A 24117-nucleotide genomic window follows, 5' to 3' on the forward strand; every position below is an offset into this window, starting at 1 on the left:
CTTCGACGCAGTTTTAATGGTTTTCTTATTATTTTTATACCGTGGAATTGCCAACCTTATTTGTCTGGATACTTTTTCCAATTGTACACGAACTTTGTCTTTATGTCGCGGGAGTGACGGACGTCCGACGTAAGCCGAAGTCGGTAAGGATATTGTGCGATCTGCGCAATTTACAGGTGTCGCTGATAGAATATATACATGGTGTAACGGAACGGGGGTATCAACCCGAAGTGTGCCTTCTCTGTCACTATCTACAAATCACATGCGAGAGTATTGGCTGCCTAAGTTCATATTTGCATTAGTTATGAGCAATTGAATTCCAGGTCTTCATGTAATAAATTCAAATTTGCACAACACTACGTAGCAATCAGCTGTTCAAGGTATTTAACTTTTGAGTGAACAGCTACCACCTCTTTTATTTCTGCCTGCCCTAGTAAAGGGTAAACGTGCCAGTGATGGCCATACTAATAAATATTTTTTAAACTGTTTTGTTTCTTCCTTGTAAGGCCGAGGTTTCCAGACACAATAGTTAAACAAACAATGGGCTTTGATCCCGGTTACTGCTTACTGATGTAAGTAAGTAGTCGTTACATGAGCCATGTCAGGGGCCTTTGGCGGCTCAATAATAACCCTCGCACCGGGATTGACGAGGTTGGTTATCCACCTTACAACCCACACGATAGAAGAAGAAGATGTGAACATACATAAAACACGCCTTTATCCCTAATGGGCCAGACAGAGCCATAAGTAATCACACATATCTAATATCACACTTATTGCGCTACTGAGTTGGGCAGAGTCACTTTGCTGTACGAGTTTTGGCCAAAAATGTAGTCGATTACCTACAATAATAGTTTATAAAGAAATGTACTTTACAATGCATCTCGTCTCCTTGTGTATCATGCTTTATTTTATGATTAAGTACGTAATATCAGGCTCCCATAACACCGTCATCCAGGTCAAATGTATGGGCATCACGCTAGCGGCGAATGCGTTCATGGCTAGTTACGTACGGGACAGTTTCATTAGAATACTTTCAGAGTTTTGCAGGCCCTAAACATGCAGGCCCTACTTTGGTGCCATTTACTAAGCCATCCGCGAAACTAAGATTACGCGTGATTACACAAACACAGTCTAATTTTAATTGCAAATCGAAATCTGGAACACCTTGTCAATTAAATCTTCTAATCTGTTGAACTGCCTTGCGATTAACAGCGGGGTTTTTCGTTGTGTATTTCCTGACAGCTTCGCGATGCGCGTTTTCTTTACTTGGTTTCGGTCCGCGTTTCTGTTTTTTGGGTCGGCCACCTTTATTTTTAACGCATTGGCTTTCGTCTTGATTACTGATTCTTTCTAATAGGACAACTGGTTTTAAAATTGTCAGTTTTATATCACTTGTAGTGTCATATACATCTACCGGATTTGAATCAACTTCCAATTTACTAATATCAAAATTTTGCACAGAGGTTTTAAGCGGGGCCAGGGTTGATTGATAGTTCATCAAAATCGAATCTAAAGTTTGATTCTCATTCAGTAATGGTGATGATATTAAATCTACTAAAATGGATTGTGACGTTTCGGAACTAACCTGCGTTTCGTTTTTCCATATAAGGTCGTCATTTAATACTCTTAATCAGGTCAATGAGTATTCGGATCCGTCGTAAACTTCATTCGCGAGCAAAAGTTTGGCTAGCGCTTCGGTTGAATTACATTTAAATAAACGTGCTACGTAAGGACCATCCTCTGGCTTACCCGTTCCTATATTAATGTTGTTGCTGTTAACTGCATGGCTGTTAAAGAAATAATATTCACCATTAAACCGCCAAAAACTAAAAGTATAACCCTGACCCGTAAACAATATGCTATCAGTACTGTCGTTGTGATTTGAATTGTTCACATTATAAGCGAATTGCGAATCTACAGTATAGTCATTAGTATTAAAAAACACTCTATTGTCCAGTATATTCATTAACGTTAATAAACCTATGTCTTTATTCGCGGGAGTTGTAGGATACGTATTAGAAATGATCCAGTTGTCCTCCATACTAACTATATGTGCGACGTTATCCCCGACGCGAAGCTCATTGGGTAATTCATCTGGCATAAAATAACTGACACCCCTCTGAAGTAGATATTTTAACTGCATGTAAAGTGTTTCCCCCATTTTTAAAATTTTATCAATTTCGGCAGTAGTGAAAGATGCGCGATTATGGAACACAGAATAAATTGAAGCGCATGCTGAGATAACCGTACATTGCGAATTATTACCTTCATACATATCGGAGCCTTGGTGTGTTAGACCTAAGGATTCAGTAAATTTTAGATATTAATTTATTTAATAGGTAATACACCCTATTATTGACACCCCTACTGACTATTAAGAAAAAAAAAGAACATTTTGATATATTCCTTGCATTTTGATATATTCGGATTGATTTTGAAAAATGATTAGACCGTACCAATCATTTAAGGTTCTATAATTAGGCAGTTTACCCTACATAAGTACTTAAATTAAAATATCAATTATCAATATTATCATTCTCCAACAATCTATCTATACTTATAATAAATCTGTAGAGAGGTCAATTCTGTACATTAAATATTTTTTCAAAATAACTATCAGGGGGTGATAAGTGATCGATACTGATGCCAAAAATGCAATCAGTAAAATTTTTGTCTGTCTGTCTGTCTGTCTGTCTGTCTGTCTGTCTGTCTGTATGTTCCTTATAGAAACAAAAACTACTGGACGGATTTTAATGAAACTTGGTACAATTATTCTTCACACTCCTGGACAGGTCATAGTATACTTTTCATCACGCTACAATCAATAGGAGCAGAGTAGTGAAGGGAAATCCTTTTGTATGAAAAATCTAAACCACTCAAGTTAGACGTTTGAAATTTGGCATGCAGGTACCTTAGATACCGTAGAGGTGCACTAAGAAAGGAATTCCCGAAATCTATACTTATAATAAATCTGTAGAGAGGTCAATTCTGTACATTAAATATTTTTTCAAAATAACTATCAGGGGGTGATAAGTGATCGATACTGATACCAAAAATGCAATCAGTAAAATTTTTGTCTGTCTGTCTGTCTGTCTGTCTGTATGTTCCTTATAGAAACAAAAACTACTGGACGGATTTTAATGAAACTTGGTACAATTATTCTTCACACTCCTGGACAGGTCATAGTATACTTTTCATCACGCTACAATCAATAGGAGCAGAGTAGTGAAGGGAAATCCTTTTGTATGAAAAATCTAAACCACTCAAGTTAGACGTTTGAAATTTGGCATGCAGGTACCTTAGATACCGTAGAGGTGCACTAAGAAAGGAATTCCCGAAATTCCTACGGGAACGGGAATTAGCGGGAAAATCCTTTTGTATGAAAAATCTAAACCACTCAAGTTAGACTTTTGAAATTTGGCATGCAGGTACCTTAGATACCGTAGAGGTGTACTAAGAAAGGAATTCCCGAAATTCCCACGGGAACGGGAATTAGCGGGAAAATCCTTTTGAATGAAAAATCTAAACCACTCAAGTTAGACGTTTGAAATTTGGCATGCAGGTACCATAGGTACCGTAGAGGTGCACTAAGAAAGGAATTCCCAAAATTCTCACGGGAACGGGAATTAGCGGGAAATACCTTTTGTATGAAAAATCTAAACCACTCAAGTTAGACGTTTGAAATTTGGCATGCAGGTACCATAGGTACCGTAGAGGTGCACTAAGAAAGGAATTCCCAAAATTCTCACGGGAACGGGAATTAGCGGGAAATACCTTTTGTATGAAAAATCTAAACCACTCAAGTTAGACATTTGAAATTTAGCATGCAGATACCTTAGGTACCGTGGAGGTGCACTAAGAAAGGAATTCCCGAAATTCTCACGAGAACGGGAATTAGCGGGAAAATCCTTTTGTATGAAAAATCTAAACCATTCAAGTTAGACGTTTGAAATTTGTCATGCAAGTACCTTAGGTACCGTGGAGGTGCACTAAGAAAGGAATTCCCGAAATTCCCACGGGAACGGGAATTAACGGGAAAATCCTTTTGTATGAAAAATCTAAACCATTCAAGTAAGATGTTTAAAATTTGGCACGCAGGTACCTTAGACACCGTAGAGGTGTACTAAGAAAGGAATTCCCGAAATTCCCACGGGAACGGGAATTAGCGGGAAAATCCTTTTGTATGAAAAATCTAAACCACTCAAGTTAGACGTTTGAAATTTGGCATGCAGGTACTTTAGTAAACTTAAAGCTTAGTTGCAACAGGATATTACAAAATTCCCACGGGAACGGTAGTTAGCGGGAAAAACATTTGTATGAAAAAATCAAATCTAAATAAAAGGAGAAACTGACTGACTCAGTGACTGACATATCAACGCATAGCCTGAACGGCTAAATGTAGGCATTTGAAATTTGGAAGGGACATAGCTTAGGTACCGTAGAGGTGCAATAAGAAAGGAATTCCCGGAATTCCCACGGGAACGGAAATTAGCGGGAAAATCCTTTTGTATGAAAAATCTAAACCGCTTAAGTTAGACGCTTGAAATTTGGCATGCAGGTACCTTAGTTAACTAAAACCTTAGTTGCAACAGGATATTGCAAAATTCCCACGGAAACGGGAGTTAACGGGAAAAAAACATTTGTATGAAAAAATCGAAACCGCGTAAGATAGATGTTTTCAATTCAATTCAATTAAATTATTTATTGCATTCCATGTAGTACAATGGGGTGTTACATAGGCATAGGAACTAAAACATGGACCCTGTAGGGCACAGCAACGTTGAAGGGAAGAGAGGAAGTGTGTATTAAAATTAAAACTCAATGAACAATCAATTAAAAAAAATCAATTCAATCAATTGATTCAATCTAGCATGCATGCATACCTTAGTAAATATAAAGTTTATTTTTGGCTGTATTTTGAAAAATGGGAGTTATTGGGAAAAAAATTGTATGAAAAAATCTAAATTGCATAAGTTAGATGCTTGAAATTTGATATGCACTCCCACACACACAAAGATCTCTCTCTTATATAACACGCCACGCGGACGAAGTCGCGGGCAAAAGCTAGTTTTTTAATAAAACAATTATTCACCGATATTATTATAGGGAATGCAATAATTTTTATATGAGAACTAAGTTACCTACCTAATATAAAAAAAAACTACGCATACATATAAAATTTCAGTCGGATCAATAAACCTAGGTAGGTGATTTTTTTAATAAGTAGTTAAAATGGCATTCGTTTAAGCACTTTCACACAGTGCCGCCAGCTCGTGCCGCACAAAGCCGCCGCCGATAATCATTTCAGTCGCGACGGTCATGTAGAGCACACATTGTGGTTGAACATCAAAGGTCGATGAATCAAGTCGACAACATTGCCATCGTAGCTGTGGCTGAAGTAAAAAAAATACGAGGCGCCGACTTTACAATATAGAAAATGGCTAAGCAACTTTCTCGAAAAAACACATACTTAAGATTACGCCTATTTTCCGTTGGGATCGGCCACGCAATTCCACTTACTACGATCCTGACACGTCACTTTCGCTTCTACCACTGAAACAAAAATCTTTTGCTACCATATGTAAAGTGAGGTGTAATAGGAAATGGGTGTTATGGTAATACCGATATGTTTCAGAAAATTTATAAAGTGGTGTTTACCTGAAGGGCACAGCTAGATGTTATAGACCGGTGAGCATGAGACAAAGAAAACTCCCTTGAATTTGTACAATGTATATTTTACAATTATAGTTATTAAAGTACAACCATGGGCAGGTAAAAACCCTATGGAGGGAGACAGGTCGCGCTTTGGTCCGTCAGGTTAATTGTCACTCCGTAACAACCATGGGATATCACTATGTTTAAAACACTGTCCGTACACCTGTAGGCACCTCACTTACTCGAGGACCTCCGACTATCAAGCCTACCTGAGGCGTTCCGGAATACCATACAGGTGATGCGTTGAGGCCGGCTCAGGCCAGGGCGTGCTGGACGATGGCGGCGCAGCGGGCCAACTGTTACGCAGCTGGCGGGCTGCACGTCCACCGGTCAACCTCGCAGTCCTTCACCGAGCCTTATCCGGAGTGGAGCTCCGCCGAAATGAAGCTTGAAATAACTCTCAAATGCAGAAGAAAACAGTAGGAATCTTCATTCACAAAATTTGTTGAAATAGTCTGATCCAATCATAAACTTCTTCATAGAACTTAAAAACGTCAGAAAATTAAACAAAACTTTAAAGACGTTAAAACAATTAAAACTCAAAAACTTTATAAACGTTAAAAACTTAAAGAAAAAAACCCCATCTGCAACAAGGAATGGCAATGATTAGCATGTGGTTCAGCTGACAGCGTGGCAAGGCAACTCACGAGTGTAAAACAAAGAAAATAACTTACAGGTTCATCCGGGATAGTTGGGCATCGCTCGGATGAAACCTAAACCCACCCACTGGACCTTAGGCGATGGGATTTCAGTGATATTGCTGAAAACAAGGACCTCGAGGTTATCACAAAGTTGGTGCAAAAATATGCACGAAGAATTGCGAGGACTCACCATCTCGGTTAAGCTATTTCTATTAATCAAGACATCGGCTCTTGATGCCGCCGATACATTGTGGCTTTAATTTGCCCACATTCGGGTTTCGGCAATGGAGTCTCCGGCGCTCTCGCGACGACCCCACTTTCCAAAACCTGTCTCAGCTCAGCCAGCTGTCAGTCTGACACAAGAACCACGAACAAAGTTGCCAAACTAGAAAAAATCTACCAAACCATAAATTCGCCGAATCAACGACAACAATCGACCGACTTGTTTGATCCCAAAATTTAAACAATATAATTATAATATATCAAAAATAAATGTTGCAGATAATTTTAATATACCAAATTTTGAAGAAAATAAAATAATTAAAAATATTCGGGCCCATCGATAACCCTGCAGCGCCATCTGTGATTTCCTGCGGGTAAAATATAAAAACAACGTTATATCGTCAGAAACCACAAGATGTCGCTACAAGGCTCGTTGGTCCGAAATGCTTCGTTACACCACTCTTATCAAAGTACACTCATTTATGCATGCTCGCCGGTTCCCAGTACTCTTGACCGTGGCGTTTCTTTAAACATCCTGAAATTAATCGAGGTATGTACCACCTAGGCCATCCACTTCGGATTTTACCACTTACATCCGTATAATAAATCTTGGCCTTGTCCAACCTATCTAAGCGTCCTTTTGTCAATTCTCTTCACTACATTTTCTTTTACAACAATCCCTTAACACACTATTTTATCATTCAAAGTTATTCAAAGTATAATAAATATTCAAAGTAACCTTTTGACAGTTTTAATAAAATATCAAGCAATTAATTAATTACATCATTGTAACATAAATATTTAATTCAGGTACCTACCTAATAAAATGACTTTAAGACCAATGACATCGAGAGGGTGACGTACCGGTATACAAACATTCAACTCAATTGATGTAACGCAACGCAAACCCTCGTTATAAAATATTTAGAAGACATGTCGATTTACTACACTGCACTTTACTTAAATAAAGGATTATACAGTCTGTTCTCTGCCTACCCCAATGGAAAATAGGCGAGATATTATGTATGTACGCAATGCAGCACTCTATTGACGGAATATTTCGAAAATTAAATATAAAATAACAGGAAAACGTAATATCAGTTTTTGTTCTTCTTTTGATCTTGTTGCATCATAGCGTGGGATTATTTCAGACTAATACAGGTGAAGTAGGTATGTATATTTGTCAAAAATTAAAAAAAAAAAAAACTAGGCAAGTGCGATTTGGACTCGCGCACCGAAGGTTCCGTCCACAGAAAAGGTTAGTAAAAGAAAACTCTGATGGCGAAATTCAAGTATCTAGATATTCACTTAAGCTATAGGCATCAAATAAAGAATAATACTGCGTTAGAATGGTCTGTCTCGCTCGTACTTATGCGTTAGATGTGTATCTACGTATGATACGTATACATACTTACATACACAGATTTTTCCTTTACTAACATTTTCTGTGGACGGAACCTTAGGTACATATACACATAAAATATAGTATAACATAGTATATATACCTACCTATATTATATTTTTACTGTATCAGGGTTGTGGAGGTATCGTATTTTTTAGACACTCATTGTATTCGGCGTTTTCCATATCTTTAGATAGATGTAAAGTAATAAACAAAATAATTATAAAGTTGTTACTTTATAGCTGTCACAATAAGTAATAAAAAAAAATAAAACGGACTTCAAAATCTGTCAAATAAAAAGTAAGAAATAATATTTAGTTGAATACATTAGAATCTAAATTTTGAAATTACTTTTTATTTGTATAAACTCGAGTGTCCCTAATAATATTAATAGTGTCCGACACACCCTTGACCGTTTTCCAATTTTCTTTAATTTACTTTCAAACCATTAGTATCCATACTTACTTAAGCTCTAAGCTTCTATTAGTATAGTCGAAACACAAAGTTCCTAATTTTTAACTGTTTTTCAACCATAAGTTGGAAATTTCTAAACCAATTTTGATGAAACTTGCATTCTTTTCTATGTTGGACGATACTTAATAAAAAAGCATTGCAATACGATTTGTAGTTTTTACGAAATGCATGGACAAACATACAGGCATGTATATGGAAAATTTAACACACATTACGATATACATATGGATCAAATTGATAACCTTTTTTTTGAAGTCGGTTGAATTAGATTAGTTTCCTTCAGTCCCCACCACATGGTCATCAAGATATATAACCATATCCCTAACCATATTCAAAATATAGACAAACCTACATACACCCTTTAACAGTAATTTAAATAAGTTTATTGTAGACAAATGTTATTATAGCATTCAAACTTTTTTTTTTAGATAAACTAAATACTTCAAAGCTTCGATATCTATATACTTACTTAATAACTTGTTTGATATAATTTTGTTATTATAAATAGCTGTATTATATAATTAAGTAGGTAACTTTATAATAATTTTGTTACCTAGTTACTACTTATTTCTATAATTCTTAGTTAGATAGTTAATATCTTATAATATTATTATAAGATTGGTTATAGTTGTATTTAACCATCTGTAGTAACTTGTCATTTTTGATAAAATACGCTACTTCTTCTACACATAAAACAGACATAATTATTTAGTTGGCTTTTTCACGATTTTAGAGAAAGGTTTAACTTTTCACACAGAATATTAAGAGAGTGACTGGTATTAGTATAGCATAGAATAAGTAATAATACTACGGTCATAGGTTAACTTTTGTGTGTATTATAGGTAATTTGTTACAGATCTACTTATTACAGATCATCTCATAATGAGTGATGTTACTGTTGTGCTACAACATGGGTTGCTGTCAAACCAGAATCACACTCGGATTGTTATAATTCAAAAAGGATTCAATCTTATTATCTATACATATAATAAATCTGTAGAGAGGTCAATTCTGTACATTAAATATTTTTTCAAAATAACTATCAGGGGGTGATAAGTGATCGATACTGATGCCAAAAATGCAATCAGTAAAATTTTTGTCTGTCTGTCTGTCTGTCTGTCTGTATGTTCCTTATAGAAACAAAAACTACTGGACGGATTTTAATGAAACTTGGTACAATTATTCTTCACACTCCTGGACAGGTCATAGTATACTTTTCATCACGCTACAATCAATAGGAGCAGAGTAGTGAAGGGAAATCCTTTTGTATGAAAAATCTAAACCACTCAAGTTAGACGTTTGAAATTTGGCATGCAGGTACCTTAGATACCGTAGAGGTGCACTAAGAAAGGAATTCCCGAAATTCCTACGGGAACGGGAATTAGCGGGAAAATCCTTTTGTATGAAAAATCTAAACCACTCAAGTTAGACTTTTGAAATTTGGCATGCAGGTACCTTAGATACCGTAGAGGTGTACTAAGAAAGGAATTCCCGAAATTCCCACGGGAACGGGAATTAGCGGGAAAATCCTTTTGAATGAAAAATCTAAACCACTCAAGTTAGACGTTTGAAATTTGGCATGCAGGTACCATAGGTACCGTAGAGGTGCACTAAGAAAGGAATTCCCAAAATTCTCACGGGAACGGGAATTAGCGGGAAATACCTTTTGTATGAAAAATCTAAACCACTCAAGTTAGACTTTTGAAATTTGGCATGCAGGTACCTTAGATAACGTAGAGGTGCACTAAGAAAGGAATTCCCGAAATTCCCACGGGAACAGGAATTAGCGGAAAAATATTTTTGTATGAAAAATCTAAACCATTCAAGTTAGATGTTTGAAATTTGTCATGCAGGTACCTTAGATACCGTAGAGGTGTACTAAGAAAGGAATTCCCGAAATTCCCACGGGAACGGGAATTAGCGGGAAAATCCTTTTGAATGAAAAATCTAAACCACTCAAGTTAGACGTTTGAAATTTGGCATGCAGGTACCATAGGTACCGTAGAGGTGCACTAAGAAAGGAATTCCCAAAATTCTCACGGGAACGGGAATTAGCGGGAAATACCTTTTGTATGAAAAATCTAAACCACTCAAGTTAGACATTTGAAATTTAGCATGCAGATACCTTAGGTACCGTGGAGGTGCACTAAGAAAGGAATTCCCGAAATTCTCACGAGAACGGGAATTAGCGGGAAAATCCTTTTGTATGAAAAATCTAAACCATTCAAGTTAGACGTTTGAAATTTGTCATGCAAGTACCTTAGGTACCGTGGAGGTGCACTAAGAAAGGAATTCCCGAAATTCCCACGGGAACGGGAATTAACGGGAAAATCCTTTTGTATGAAAAATCTAAACCATTCAAGTAAGATGTTTAAAATTTGGCACGCAGGTACCTTAGACACCGTAGAGGTGTACTAAGAAAGGAATTCCCGAAATTCCCACGGGAACGGGAATTAGCGGAAAAATCCTTTTGTATGAAAAATCTAAACCACTCAAGTTAGACGTTTGAAATTTGGCATGCAGGTACTTTAATAAACTTAAAGCTTAGTTGCAACAGGATATTACAAAATTCCCACGGGAACGGTAGTTAGCGGGAAAAAACATTTGTATGAAAAAATCAAATCTAAATAAAAGGAGAAACTGACTGACTCAGTGACTGACATATCAACGCATAGCCTGAACGGCTAAATGTAGGCATTTGAAATTTGGAAGGGACATAGCTTAGGTACCGTAGAGGTGCACTAAGAAAGGAATTCCCGGAATTCCCACGGGAACGGAAATTAGCGGGAAAATCCTTTTGTATGAAAAATCTAAACCGCTTAAGTTAGACGCTTGAAATTTGGCATGCAGGTACCTTAGTTAACTTAAACCTTAGTTGCAACAGGATATTGCAAAATTCCCACGGAAACGGGAGTTAGCGGGAAAAAAAACATTTGTATGAAAAAATCGAAACCGCGTAAGATAGATGTTTTCAATTCAATTCAATTAAATTATTTATTGCATTCCATGTAGTACAATGGGGTGTTACATAGGCATAGGAACTAAAACATGGACCCTGTAGGGCACAGCAACGTTGAAGGGAAGAGAGGAAGTGTGTATTAAAATTAAAACTCAATGAACAATCAATTAAAAAAAAATCAATTCAATCAATTGATTCAATCTAGCATGCATGCATACCTTAGTAAATATAAAGTTTATTTTTGGCTGTATTTTGAAAAATGGGAGTTATTGGGAAAAAAATTGTATGAAAAAATCTAAACTGCATAAGTTAGATGCTTGAAATTTGATATGCACTCCTACACACACAAAGATCTCTCTTATATAACACGCCACGCGGACGAAGTCGCGGGCAAAAGCTAGTTATTATCTATAGTGTTATGATCTCATCTAAATTTATCATAGGTTAATTAACTTATTTCATATACCTACCAACATACTTATATAATCTAAAAAAATATTAATAGTAATTAACTATCGCCTATTCTAGTCACACAGCATAAGTAGGGGCAATGCAATTGATTTAAGTAGGTTACGTAGGTTACCTATTGCCTGTTATTAAGTAAAGTTTTTTCCATGACTGATGTAAAGCAGCTATTTTATCATCATAAAATCAATCGATCGTTTGGTAAACTGGAATTAAGCTCGTTAAAATCTAAATACTTACCGGCACCGATGCAGGTTGCAGCAGGCTCGTCGTCGACGCGACGGCGACGCATTGTAGAGCACGATGGAATTTCGACGCTTGAACGCTTCATCTATAAACAAACCACTTCTGTACTATTTGTGTTTATCTAATAGACAATAAAATAAGAATTATAGCTTTAAGTAGGTAGGTACTTGCCTTTTAATGTTTCACTTTCATTATGTGAAAAAGAGAAAATCAGTACAGATAGTTAAAGATCTTACAATTATAATAATTATGTTTATATGGCTAACTATTTTACGATTTTAAAGATTATATACCTAAAAATATTTATAAATAATTGTTAAATTATCAATAACAAAATCGACTTACCTTTGGAAATCTTGAAATACAAGTGAAAAAACGCTTGTCACTTTTTCGCGCCAACGGTTTGGGTACTGAGTTTACTTTTTTTTTCCATGAGACAAAGAAATTCTGGCAAAGCAGATTCAAACAGCCAATATCGAAAAATATTGAGGTACTTTTTTCTTCATTCGGTCGCATAGATGTCGATGGAATTAATAAATAAGCAATATAAAATCTAATTGCTTTTTGTTACTTCAGTACAATTTAACTTTTTTAAATAAGCAATGAAGATTGAGTAGTTTCATTAATTTTTCCATTGTTTTTTGGCGGGAAAGTTGTTTTCTTCATTGAATAATCTATTTATATTTAATACGAAATGAAGAAGTAATCGAAAAACATTCACTTAAGTGTTATCGTATCGGAAAAATATATAAATATAAAGTATAAATAAACATTCAGTAAACAAAGTGGTACTATCTATTTTCACTTCGTCCCAAAAAGCCGCTTCATAACTCGAAAATTTATGCGGACTTTTGAGTTAATTCATATCACAAACCTAAAGGTCTATGTAACCAGGCCAAAAATTTCCAAAAAGAAAAAAAGATGAGGCTATAATTATGACATAATAATACATTTGCGTAACCTGTGGATTCCATTGCCAACCGATTTGAAAATATGAAAATACGTTTATTGATTTTAACGAATTTAACGTACCTAGTATAGTATTTGGCTGTATGGGTTATGTTTCCTTTGCCTATCCTATGTACAAAATAACCAAAAAAAACTAAACATAATGGTCTTATGGTCTCGTTCTGTGGTCTCGTTGCCGAGAAGTTCTCTTGATAATTTCCTGCTTTTTGGCGGGAAACGGGAACGGGACAGTTGCTTTCTTCATTGAATAATCTAAATAATTAATACGAAGTGGTGTTTTGTGGTTAATGATCGCATTAAGTTAGTCGGAAGACATTCGCGAGTGTTATTATATCGGAGTATTCAATGAACAAAGTGTATCTGCCTATTTTCGCTTCGTGCCAAGAAGCCGCTCCATAACTCGAAAGTTTATGCGGACTTTTGAGTTAATTCGTTTGGGGTTCGGAGTGGGAGTCTACTCCGAGGGTGGGGGCTTAGGTTTCATCATCATCACCTTTTATCATTTCATTAATCATCAAGAAAAAAAATACGTAAGACATGGCTGTATGGGCATAGTTCCCTTTGCCTTACCCTTCGGGGAAAACCAAAACAAAAAAAAAAGATAATTTCCTGTGCTACTTTGTTAGAATTTGTAGCTTACAAGTTCATCGTGCGAGAGCGTCGATATTCTACTGTAAAAACTTCCAGAGCCATTGTGTGTTTTGGATAGAGCCGATATGATAAAAAGTTTGTGGATAATGTTCGTTGATAAATTGCAATGTAAGTAACATACAATCAAATGACATTGTTATTATATATGACACTGTTATTATATAGTTATTTATTTATAGGTGTGAATGCTGATCGACTTTGTCATACTAACTCATACTCATACTAAGAGATGTAAGCAACAATAACAAGTTTCCTGAAGAATGTTCCAATCGGACAGTTACAAACAATTATGTCTGTATAAGTTGTGGAATATCTTTGGGAAAGCAGTCACGAAGATAAAATCACAGGCCATGGGCTTATGGAAAGAAGTGAAGAGTGGTATTATATAGAAAAACAATCTCCGAGATAGGTATTAAAGTATTAAGTATTTTAATTTATGTTGTACATGAAAAAAAATGTGTTTCAATCATAATTGTTATAAGGCAATCCTTAATTATGATTAAAACATTGTTCTAATTTTAATTTATTGTTGCCAATGTTTCAGTTCCATTTCTACACATTAAATAATATTGATACAATCGGGCATATTGTGCAATATACTATTAAAAACATTCGTGTTTGCTTTCAGATGCCTGATGGATGCCCATGTATGCGTTGTTTGCAGGATGAGCTCACCTCAAAAGCATTAATATCTAGTGAACATAAAAGCTGTGTTAGGTGTGTTGTTGCAATGTATATATTTATTAACCCCCAATGCAAAAACAACGGGGTGTTATAAGTTTGAAGTGTGTGTATGTGTCTATCTGTGGCAACGTAGCTCCCAAACGGATGATCCAATTTTAATATGTTTTTTTTTTGTTTGTAAGTTATATTAGTCGAGAGTGTTCTTAGCTATGTTTGGTAGAAATCGGTTCAGGTCTTCGAGGTCATCAGAGATGTTTGTTATGTGATAGGAATGTTACACGTTCAGTTTGCTTGCAAGCATAGGTATGTGGGATAAGTTATTTTTTGCTTTTTATAGGGTTTTTAATTTTTTTCACTTTTTTTCATAATAATTGAGTACTTTTGTTTTGTCGGGGTTTTTTTTTTTGTTCATAGATGTTGGTAAACTATGAGTTTATATCACTTTATAATTATAATTTATATTATTAAATCATGAAATAGATAAAAACCTTTGTATATTTTAATGTTATTGTTAAGTTTATTCTCTACCTACTTACTAATATGTTACCATATTAAGTCTGTTCAAAAATCATAAATAGGTACTTGTTCTTCTTCTATCATGTAGGTTGTGAAGTGGATGACCAACCTCATCAACCAGGGTTATTGCTGAGCCGCCAATGTCGTTGGATCAGCCAGCAATGTCCTAACTGAATCAGGGATCACAAAGAAATTTTTGTGTTTTGTCCCCACCGGGACTTGAACCTGGGACCTCCGGAATGTTAGCCACTGGACCACATAGACCGAGAGTATATGGTTAAGTTGCTGTTTTATTTGAACTATTTATTTAAATGTAGGAATATTTTGTATGAGTATGAATAATATAATAAAACAAATTATTTCTAAAAATATATCTTTCATTATGTTTTTAATAAAATTGTTTCTTTTTAAAATTATTTTGATAAATAAAAATAGTAATCACGTCGTTTAGCACCACTTCAACTGATAGGATCTCACAATCAATGTTTTTTGTGGTATCAAAATTGTTAGTTACATTTAATTTTTGACCTCTTGGGACCAGATTTTCACATCAAACATCCTTTGGTGGTCTTTATTGGTCTAAATGCAAGAAAATATAATTACAAAATCTATAGGTACCAATGAGGGACTTTCCAGGCTACGTCCCCAAAAAAAATAGATGGCGCTGTACAGATGTGCGATCGTATAAATATGCCTATATACCCTTGCCATTACATTTAAATAATATTTATTTACCCGAGCAATGAGAAAATAGGTATTTATCATGTTAAATCTGGACAGCGCCATCTGTATTTTTTTTTTGAGAACCTAGCCTGGAAAGTCATCTATTAGCTTTTTTATAAAATATTTCTATTACCTACCTAGTTACTAAATATGCAAGAGTAACGTGTGTTATTGGTGCTGATTCCAGTACACACTATCTAAGTTTATATGAAGTTATACCTGTCATTTTATTATCAGCTGACGGGTAAACGACAGGCTTAAAATTTATGGAATAGGTTCACAAGAATTTTAGGCAGAAATTAAAAAACCCCAGCAAAAGTTGACAGCACACATGTCACCGGCGATAGAAATATGTTATGCGAAATAAAAGTTGCTCCAGGTTTTATAGTTTTGCCAGGCCGTAGGGTGTCTCCCTGATGCGGAGCATGTCACCGGCGATAGAATTTGACCAAGATTTGAATAGGTATCGTGAAAACCAAAAAGTTCCACGTGCGATAGTTTCACCAGGTCGTAGGGTGTCTTTAATATACTTTATTGCACTTAACAACTAGTTACATCACAAACAAGAAATGGACGTTTACAAGGGTGGACTTATCTCTAAGAGAGATCTCTTCCAGCCAACCCAGAGGTAGTATTAGAGTAACTGCGGAAGAATAAAAAGAGGTGCAATATATTAAATACATTATAATAATTATATCTACATATAAAACCGTTTAAAAAAATATATATACACAAACATATGCCTAAGCCTCTATAAATATATACACATATAAAATATACTATACCTACATACATACCTATTATATCCACTCTACAGTCGTTGGTAATTATAGCTACCGATTCCAAATTCACCTCAGCAGTCGGTGGTAGCTATACTTACCAATTGTCGGGGTTCCGTTAGGGTGACCAATTTTACGGATTAACTAGTTTTACAAGCTAGTATAGATTATAAAATTATACTAGTATTGTGTACTATAAAAAACCTTACTAGGTGGTATTTGCATCTCTTCCCTATGAGTTGATAACATTAAAAAAACAACTTTCAAAGTCAGACGAGTGTTGGTCGAGTCTACTGTCAACTACTGTGTTTGCGAGTGAGTGTTTTAAACAACAAATATGCCGTAAGTATATAAAATATATTATTTTTATTGATTAGCATACACCTTGAATATATCCTCTACCGTTTTCTACAAAAACCTGAACATTTAAGCCATGATTTTGTTCCAAAATCATTAAGAGAAAAATATCGTATCAAAAAAACGTCTCCTGAGACAAAAATGGAGGCAAATTACAGAATATTACACGACGCATTATATTTTAAAATGTTTTAAATACATCACGGTTACTTATTAGTTACTCGTGGAAACAAATTATTTACCTAAATAAACAATTATTTCAGCAGATGCCCAGGATTTAGATTACAGGGTACACCAAATTTGGTCAACTTTTATCATGGTAACTAAACCTACCATCGACTTATCTGGGTTTAAGGGTTCGTACAAACGGAGCGATTATCTTTCTATGGCTGCTTGAACGCGCTTATTTTTTGTTTGAGCTTACAGTTACTTTGGTGTTTGTATTTGGAGCACGTTTTGGTGTAATTTTTTTTGTGTTCGTGTGACATGATTTTTGTGTGGTTTATTAATTAATTTAATAATCAAATGCTACAATACTAACTTTCATACTAATCCAAATCCTAGTGGTTAATTTTGCGGTTTTCTTGTATGACATTTTTGTAATACTGTGCAAGCATAATGTTTTGATTATAGGTACTAATTACTAAGTATTTATTTTAGATTACCAAACAAAAAAGGTCGCGACTTGAGTCCGACAAGTCGCGAATCGGCAAGTCGTCAAAGGTAAATATTATTTATTTCTGTTTTCGTGATTATAAAGTATGTATAACATAATAATATGCTGTTTTACGTTTCAGTGTTCAAAGAGGTAGAGGTCGAGGACGTGGACAGGGAAGAGGTGGGCGTGCACACAGAGGAAGCGAAGTTGACAATGTAGAGTAAGTATTATTGCACACAAATTCAATTTATAACTAGCGTTCTTTTATCTTCAGTTCTAAACAGTGACTGCTTTTTTTCAGAGATCTTATAGCTGAAGTGAGGGCACAGAGACAAATTACGAAAAAACGTATGACTAAACTGCCAGTAGATATCCAACAGGAGTTTATAGACAGAAAGCGGCAGGCGCAATTAGATCGCATATTATTGCCTGATGCGCCTCCACGAAAGCGCCGCACGCAGTAAGTAATCTTCGTTATTGTTATTTATGTTATTGTCATGTCTATATGTTTGCTTTTGTTTTAGACGTCCATCGCCAGAACGCGGTGCAATAGAATTTATTTCGAATTCTAATGCACCTTCTGGCCAGGTAGTCTCCGTGCCTGTGGCTTCGACTTCCAATGCACCTGTTGGCCAGGTAGTCTCCGTGCCTGTGGCCACGGACGACTTCATTATTATTGGTAATTTAAAGAGATTAACTTGTATAGTTTAAACACAATAGATTTAAACCCGCACTTAATTGCTTTGTTTGTGATCCAGCCCCCGAAGCCACCGACGTCGCTGGCGGAGAAGTGGTCGGGAACACCGACGAATTTTATATGGGTAAAAAACTCATTAATAATCATATAAAAGTGTAGTTATCGTCTTTAAACCCGCATTTATTAATATTTTGTTTACAGTACCGGCACCCGAACCTGCCGCATCTATTGTCGCTGCGCCTGCTCCCGTCGTAGCACCCGCTGGTGACGACGACTCAGATATCACTGGTAACAGGTTAATACAAAATTGTGGAGTGTAAGCGTACTTGAACTCGCATTAAATTATATTCTTTTGCAGAGGTCCGCCCGTCTATATTTTCGGCGCCAACTGCCAGTACGTCGAAAAGGAGTGTAATAGGTGAAACACTTTTAATTAATTTGACTATATCCTTATACAATTAGTCCCTGAAAATGATAAAAAATCTGTGCTAATATTATAAATACTTTTTCAGCTATGAACGACGATCACTTTGCCGAGACTGTGACTAGCTGGATGACAGACTTTTTTGATAGTGAGGACGAAGACTTACTCGATATCGACAGTAATGACGTTGACTTGGGTATCTCACTCTCGACACAAAGTAATACTCGTACAGCCACTGACTGCGCAGCAGACGATGATGGACTAACTACTGAACAAATTTCTTTACTTCATGCGCAAGAGGAAGCTGATGACATATGTGTGAGAGACTTGGCACCTACTAACGATTTTTTTGAATTTAATTGGACGTGTGACAGACAGACTTTTACTGGTAAGCGAGAAGTCTTTACTGGTTCGCCAGGACCGACATTCACGGTTACTAACGACATGACTCCGACTGATATTTTTTATAAAATGATTGACACTGATTTTGTTGACATGCTGATACGACAAACAAACCTATACGGTGAACAAAAACTGACAAAACTAAAACAAAACCGAGAAACGAAAAAACATACACGGACTTTGCGTTGGACACCGACTGACCGGGACGAAGTGATAGCGTTTTTAGCATTGATTATACTTCAGGGATTATACCCCAAAGTGACGGAGGAGTCCTACTTCTCTTATGACGGGTTTGGGACTACTCCTTTCTTTGGGCGAATAATGTCCTACAACAGATACTTCCTGTTAAAAACGATGTTACACTTTGTAGACAATGACTCGACTGAGGACACGACAAAACTTAATAAGATAAGACCTGTCATCGACTATTTTAATGCCAAATTTTCATCACTGTATTACCCTAAACAGAACGTGGCTATTGACGAGAGCTTGCTAAAATGGCATGGGCGACTTAGTATTTCTAAAAAGTAGCAACCAAGGCCGCTCAAGTAGGTGTAAAAACCTATGAGCTATGCGAGTCGTCATCAGGCTACCTATGGCAGTTCAGGGTATATACTGGAAAAGATGGCCCCAACAGGAAAAGACAAATGCGACAAACTGACGACCACAACACCCAGCAACAGACTGAGGATCAGGACACACAGCAAGAGCGACTTGACAACAGTGACAGCCAGCCACACCGACCTGAAGACCGCGTCATCCAGCAGGACCAAGCTAATGACCCTGACACCCAACAAGACCGACATGACGACCAATCGAGCAGTACGTTTCGTCCGCGAAATGCTACTTCTCAGATTGTTTATGACTTAATGAGACCACTACTTTACCGGGGACACACGCTAATAATGGATAATTTTTATAATGCTCCATTATTAGCGCGTTGCCTTAAACAGGAAAAGACTGACGTATTTGGGACTCTGAGATTATCGCGAGAATTTGTTCCCGAAAGTTTAAAGACTATGAAAAAGACTGACATGCGATAAGGTGAAATAGTGGCATCTTACTGTTCCGATCTGTCGGTGATGTTGTGGCGTGACTCTAACCTCGTTAGTATGATCTCCACTTACCATCCCCTTCTAATCGGATCAGTGACTACGTATAACCGTACGCAAGTACATAAGCCGGCTGTCGTCCTTGACTACAATAAATCAATGGGAGGTGTCGACCGCAAAGATCAGTATCTTGCCAGTCAAGCTCTTGAGAGACAGAAAACTAAAGTGTGGTACAAGAAGCTGTTTAGGCGCCTTTACAATGCAGCAATCTTTAACTGCTTTGTGATTTACGATAGTAATCCCACACACAAACTTGATCACCGTCAGTTTAGGAGGACGCTGGCTGAAGACTTGCTACGGTTGCACAAAAACATTGACTTGACGACAGAACCCAAACTAATTCGACATAGACAGACGACTCAATTGGTGGCACGCCAAACAACGCGACCGTACGTGGCCTCGAACCATTTTCCGATGAAAACGGGATCCACTGCCACACGTTGTTTTCTGTGCACTAAGAACAAACGACCGTCTAGGACTGCATATAAGTGCGAGGAGTGTGACGTAAATCTGTGCATCGTGTATTGCTTTAAAGCCTATCATAAGCCTCCTCGCACTTCCACCACCAACCAGGACAATACTGACGATTGAGATTTTTGGCGACTTTTGATTAATACTGACGGTTAAGACTTTTGACGCTGACTTTTGTTATTACTACTTCTCCGGGCAGTTGGACGACCTGAAGGCTCAAAAATACACTCATCGGTGTATACGTACGCGTCCAACATACTCCGAAGCGATGGACCGGCTTATCTAAATTAGGTCACCGTAAAACTAATGGAGTTATTTTCAACTAACTATAATCTGTATAGATTGGTCTTGGTAATTAGTTCGTTGTTTTATGCCAGGACACTCACAAAATTATGCAAAATAAAGTTTTTATGTATGGGGTACTGGCTGGTTATAACTAAGTTACAAATTACAACTTTTCAAGAGAAACTAAATACAGACTTTCCAAATTAAAATTTTGTATGGAAAACGATGGGCCTTAGTAAAATTACTATGTTTTTGCATTTTATGTATTATGTATCTTATCGACAAGGTGTTCAGCAGGAGCAGGAGCATTCAATTATAAATTAGTTTTAATTAATTTAATAAATCTTAATTTTTCTTCTGGCTTTCTTTAATTCCATGCACAAAATGTGCATGTTAATCTTACCCTTTATTGGTAACTATAGTTACCATAGACTTAAAAAGGTAGGAACGCTCAGTGTAAACAGAAACTTAGCGAGGGCGGCCATCTTGGTAAGAATACGGTGTTACAAATAAGTCGTGACCAGGTGTTATATTTATATTTCTTGTGTTTAAACTAAATAACATTAAAATATAATTTGAATACTAGTAAAAAGTGTAAAAAATATTACAGTTCCTAGAACATGATACTTTACATGCTATTAACAGGCATGGCTGGGATAACTGAAAAAATGAGCGGATTCTGTCAATTCTAATTGGATTTGAGATAGATTTTATAATGTGATCTTTTTTTATTTTTATCTAATTAGAATCATTGCACGTCTCGCTTGCTGTTTCTGAATTTTCTTTATTATAGCCACAGTAGTTTTTGAGTTACACGCCTTTTTATAACACGCCACGATATCGCTCACCGAACGCCGCGCCAGTTCGAAATGCCTGGACTGTTGAGGCTAGATTTGCTAGTGCGCCTGGACTGTCAAGTGGATATATATATAACAATATACTTAGACTACGAATATTCTATGGATAAAAAGTGCTCTTTGACTCTCTTCTTAAAAATTAGGTAAGAGGAACTCTCCTGAACTACCCTCGGCAGCCTATTCCAGAGCATGGCTGCACGGACGGAAAATGAGTGAAAGCCAAAATTGGTATTGGTCCTAGGTATCTCCAGCATCTTAGTAATACATGGACGCCTAGAACGTGAGGGAGGGGGCAGGAGGTGGAAGCGGGACCGTAGATAAGAAGGGGTACCAGGATCATAGAGAATTTTGTAAAGGAAGGAAAGGATGTGCACATCACGGCGAAGTCGGATAGGGAGCCATTTTAACGACGCACGAAACTCGGAAATATGGTCATACTTGCGTAAGCCGAAGATGAAACGTATCGCCAAATTTTGAAGACGCTCGAGTTTGTTAAGCAGCTCCTCGGTTACATCCAAGTAACAGACGTCCGCGTAGTCGAGAATCGGGAGCAGGAGAGATTGCGCCAGCATAATCTTGGTGTGAAAAGGGAGGAAGAATTGGAGACGCTTGAGAGAGTGAAACGTGAAGTGCATACGCTTGCTCAGCTCATTAATATGAGAAGACCAAGACATATGACAATCCATTATAAGCCCCAAATTTTTCGCCTTCTCAGAATAGGCAATAGGGATCCCGTCGTAGACAAGCGGAGGAAAAGAATTCCAGTCAAGCATACTTCTGAGTCTACTGCTACCCACGATCAACGCCTGTGATTTAGCGGGATTGACAAGGAGACCAAAAGTAGTGAAAACAATACAAATTAAAGAATTTAATAGATTTCGTGAAAACAAAAAGTTCCAGGTGCGATAGTTTCGCCAGGCCGTAGGGTGTCTCCCTGATGCGGAGCAGTTTTTCAAGATCGAACAGTTTTTCCATACTCAGCTTGACGTTTCGATCACACCTCCCATACATCATTTTTACCTCCGAGACATTTTCTGGAAAAACGAAATTTTGTACGGCGGCCATCTTGTTTTTTCGCCATTTTGTTTTTTTCTCACCGGTGATTAAATTTGACTAAGAATTTAATAGATTTCGTGAAAACAAAAAAGTTCCAGGTGCGATAGTTTTGCCAGGCCGTAGGGTGTCTGCCTGATGCGGAGCAGTTTTTCAAGATCGAACAGTTTTTCCATACTCAGCTTGACGTTTCGATCACACCTCCCATACATCAATTTTACCTCCGAGACATTTTCTGGAAAAACGAAATTTTGTATGGCGGCCATCTTGTTATTTCGCCATTTTGTTTTTTTTTTCACCGGCGATTGGATTTGACCAAGATTTAAGTAGGTTTCGTGAAAAAATTATTGCTCCAGGTTTTATAGTTTTGCCAGGCCGTAGGGTGTCTCCCTGATGCGGAGCAGTTTTTCAAGATCGAACAAATTTTCCATACTCAGCTTGACGTTTCGATCACACCTCCCATACATCATTTTTACCTCCGAGACATTTTCTGGAAAAACGAAATTTTGTACGGCGGCTATCTTGATTTTCCGCCATTTTGATTTTTATTCACCGGTTATTAAATTTGACCAAGAATAAAATAGGTTTTGTGAAAACAAAAAAGGTCCAGATGCGATAGTTTCGCCAGGCCGTAGGGTGCCGCCCTGATGCGGAGCAGTTTTTCAAGATCGAACAAATTTTCCATACTCAGCTTGACGTTTCGATCACACCTCTCATACATCAAATCAAATCAAATCAAATATACTTTACATCATTTTTACCTCCGAGACATTTTCTGGAAAAACGAAATTTTGTATGGCGGCCATCTTGTTTTTCCGCCATTTTGATTTTTTTTCACCGACAATACAATTTGACCAAGATTTAATATATAGTTTTAGGGTCAGAAGTGGTAATAATTTAAAAAAAACAAAACTAACAATCACACTTTTTATTTGAATTTAAATTTTAACAATCACTTAAATACAGAAAAAAAGAAACAAAAACAAAATAACCTCGCTTGAAAATGCAACAGAAAAACAGGAAAATATCGAACAAAAATGGCTCACGTGACCTGGAACGTAGTCCTCTACCGATCCGTAGGCTTCGACGTCTCTCGAGCAAATGTCCGCCAAACTGGCGCGCGATGCTTTTTATAGAAGTCGGAGGTGCTACGATCGATCAGTGGGGGGTTACGCTTATACGGCCTCTCCTGATGATAGGTCGTCCTCGACCTGGTCATTAACTAGGGGAGTTCTGGATGAGGGTCCGGCAATCGCAGCTTGTTCAGTCTCCCTATCGCAGTCCAGTAGTGGCATCGATGGTAGTGCGTTGGGTAGCGCTATTTCGGTGTCCACAACTCCGTCGTCTGAAAC

General features: G+C 36.9%; 1 protein-coding gene and 2 long non-coding RNA genes across 3 annotated transcripts; all 3 read left to right on the top strand.

The window, feature by feature from the left end:
* The first annotated feature begins 13688 nt into the window (after positions 1-13688).
* LOC126381542 (uncharacterized) lies at positions 13689-15316 on the top strand. Its single transcript, XR_007568862.1, has 3 exons — positions 13689-13855; positions 13927-14156; positions 14376-15316. It is a non-coding gene; the product is annotated as an uncharacterized LOC126381542 (long non-coding RNA).
* A 1502-nt stretch (positions 15317-16818) lies between these two features.
* LOC126381543 (uncharacterized) lies at positions 16819-17684 on the top strand. Its single transcript, XR_007568863.1, has 3 exons — positions 16819-17162; positions 17467-17529; positions 17604-17684. It is a non-coding gene; the product is annotated as an uncharacterized LOC126381543 (long non-coding RNA).
* A 92-nt stretch (positions 17685-17776) lies between these two features.
* LOC126381541 (uncharacterized) lies at positions 17777-21213 on the top strand. Its single transcript, XM_050031019.1, has 6 exons — positions 17777-17924; positions 17989-18143; positions 18223-18285; positions 18363-18449; positions 18520-18579; positions 18674-21213. The coding sequence occupies exons 1-6, from the start codon at positions 17815-17817 to the stop codon at positions 19516-19518; spliced, it is 1320 nt and encodes a 439-aa protein (XP_049886976.1). The 5' UTR covers positions 17777-17814; the 3' UTR covers positions 19519-21213.
* The last annotated feature ends 2904 nt before the right edge of the window (positions 21214-24117 follow it).

Source organism: Pectinophora gossypiella, unplaced genomic scaffold, assembly GCF_024362695.1.
Source record: "Pectinophora gossypiella unplaced genomic scaffold, ilPecGoss1.1 Pgos_60, whole genome shotgun sequence".
NCBI classification, from domain to species: Eukaryota; Metazoa; Arthropoda; class Insecta; order Lepidoptera; family Gelechiidae; genus Pectinophora; species Pectinophora gossypiella.

Excerpts from the sequence above, each read along its gene's own strand:
- LOC126381541 (XM_050031019.1), top strand. The coding sequence starts at position 17,815 with ATGACTAAACTGCCAGTAGATATCCAACAGGAGTTTATAGACAGAAAG. Across the intron at positions 18,286-18,362 it reads CACCGACGAATTTTATATGG|TACCGGCACCCGAACCTGCC; the intron begins GTAAAAAACTCA and ends TTTTGTTTACAG. Across the intron at positions 18,580-18,673 it reads GTCGAAAAGGAGTGTAATAG|CTATGAACGACGATCACTTT; the intron begins GTGAAACACTTT and ends ATACTTTTTCAG.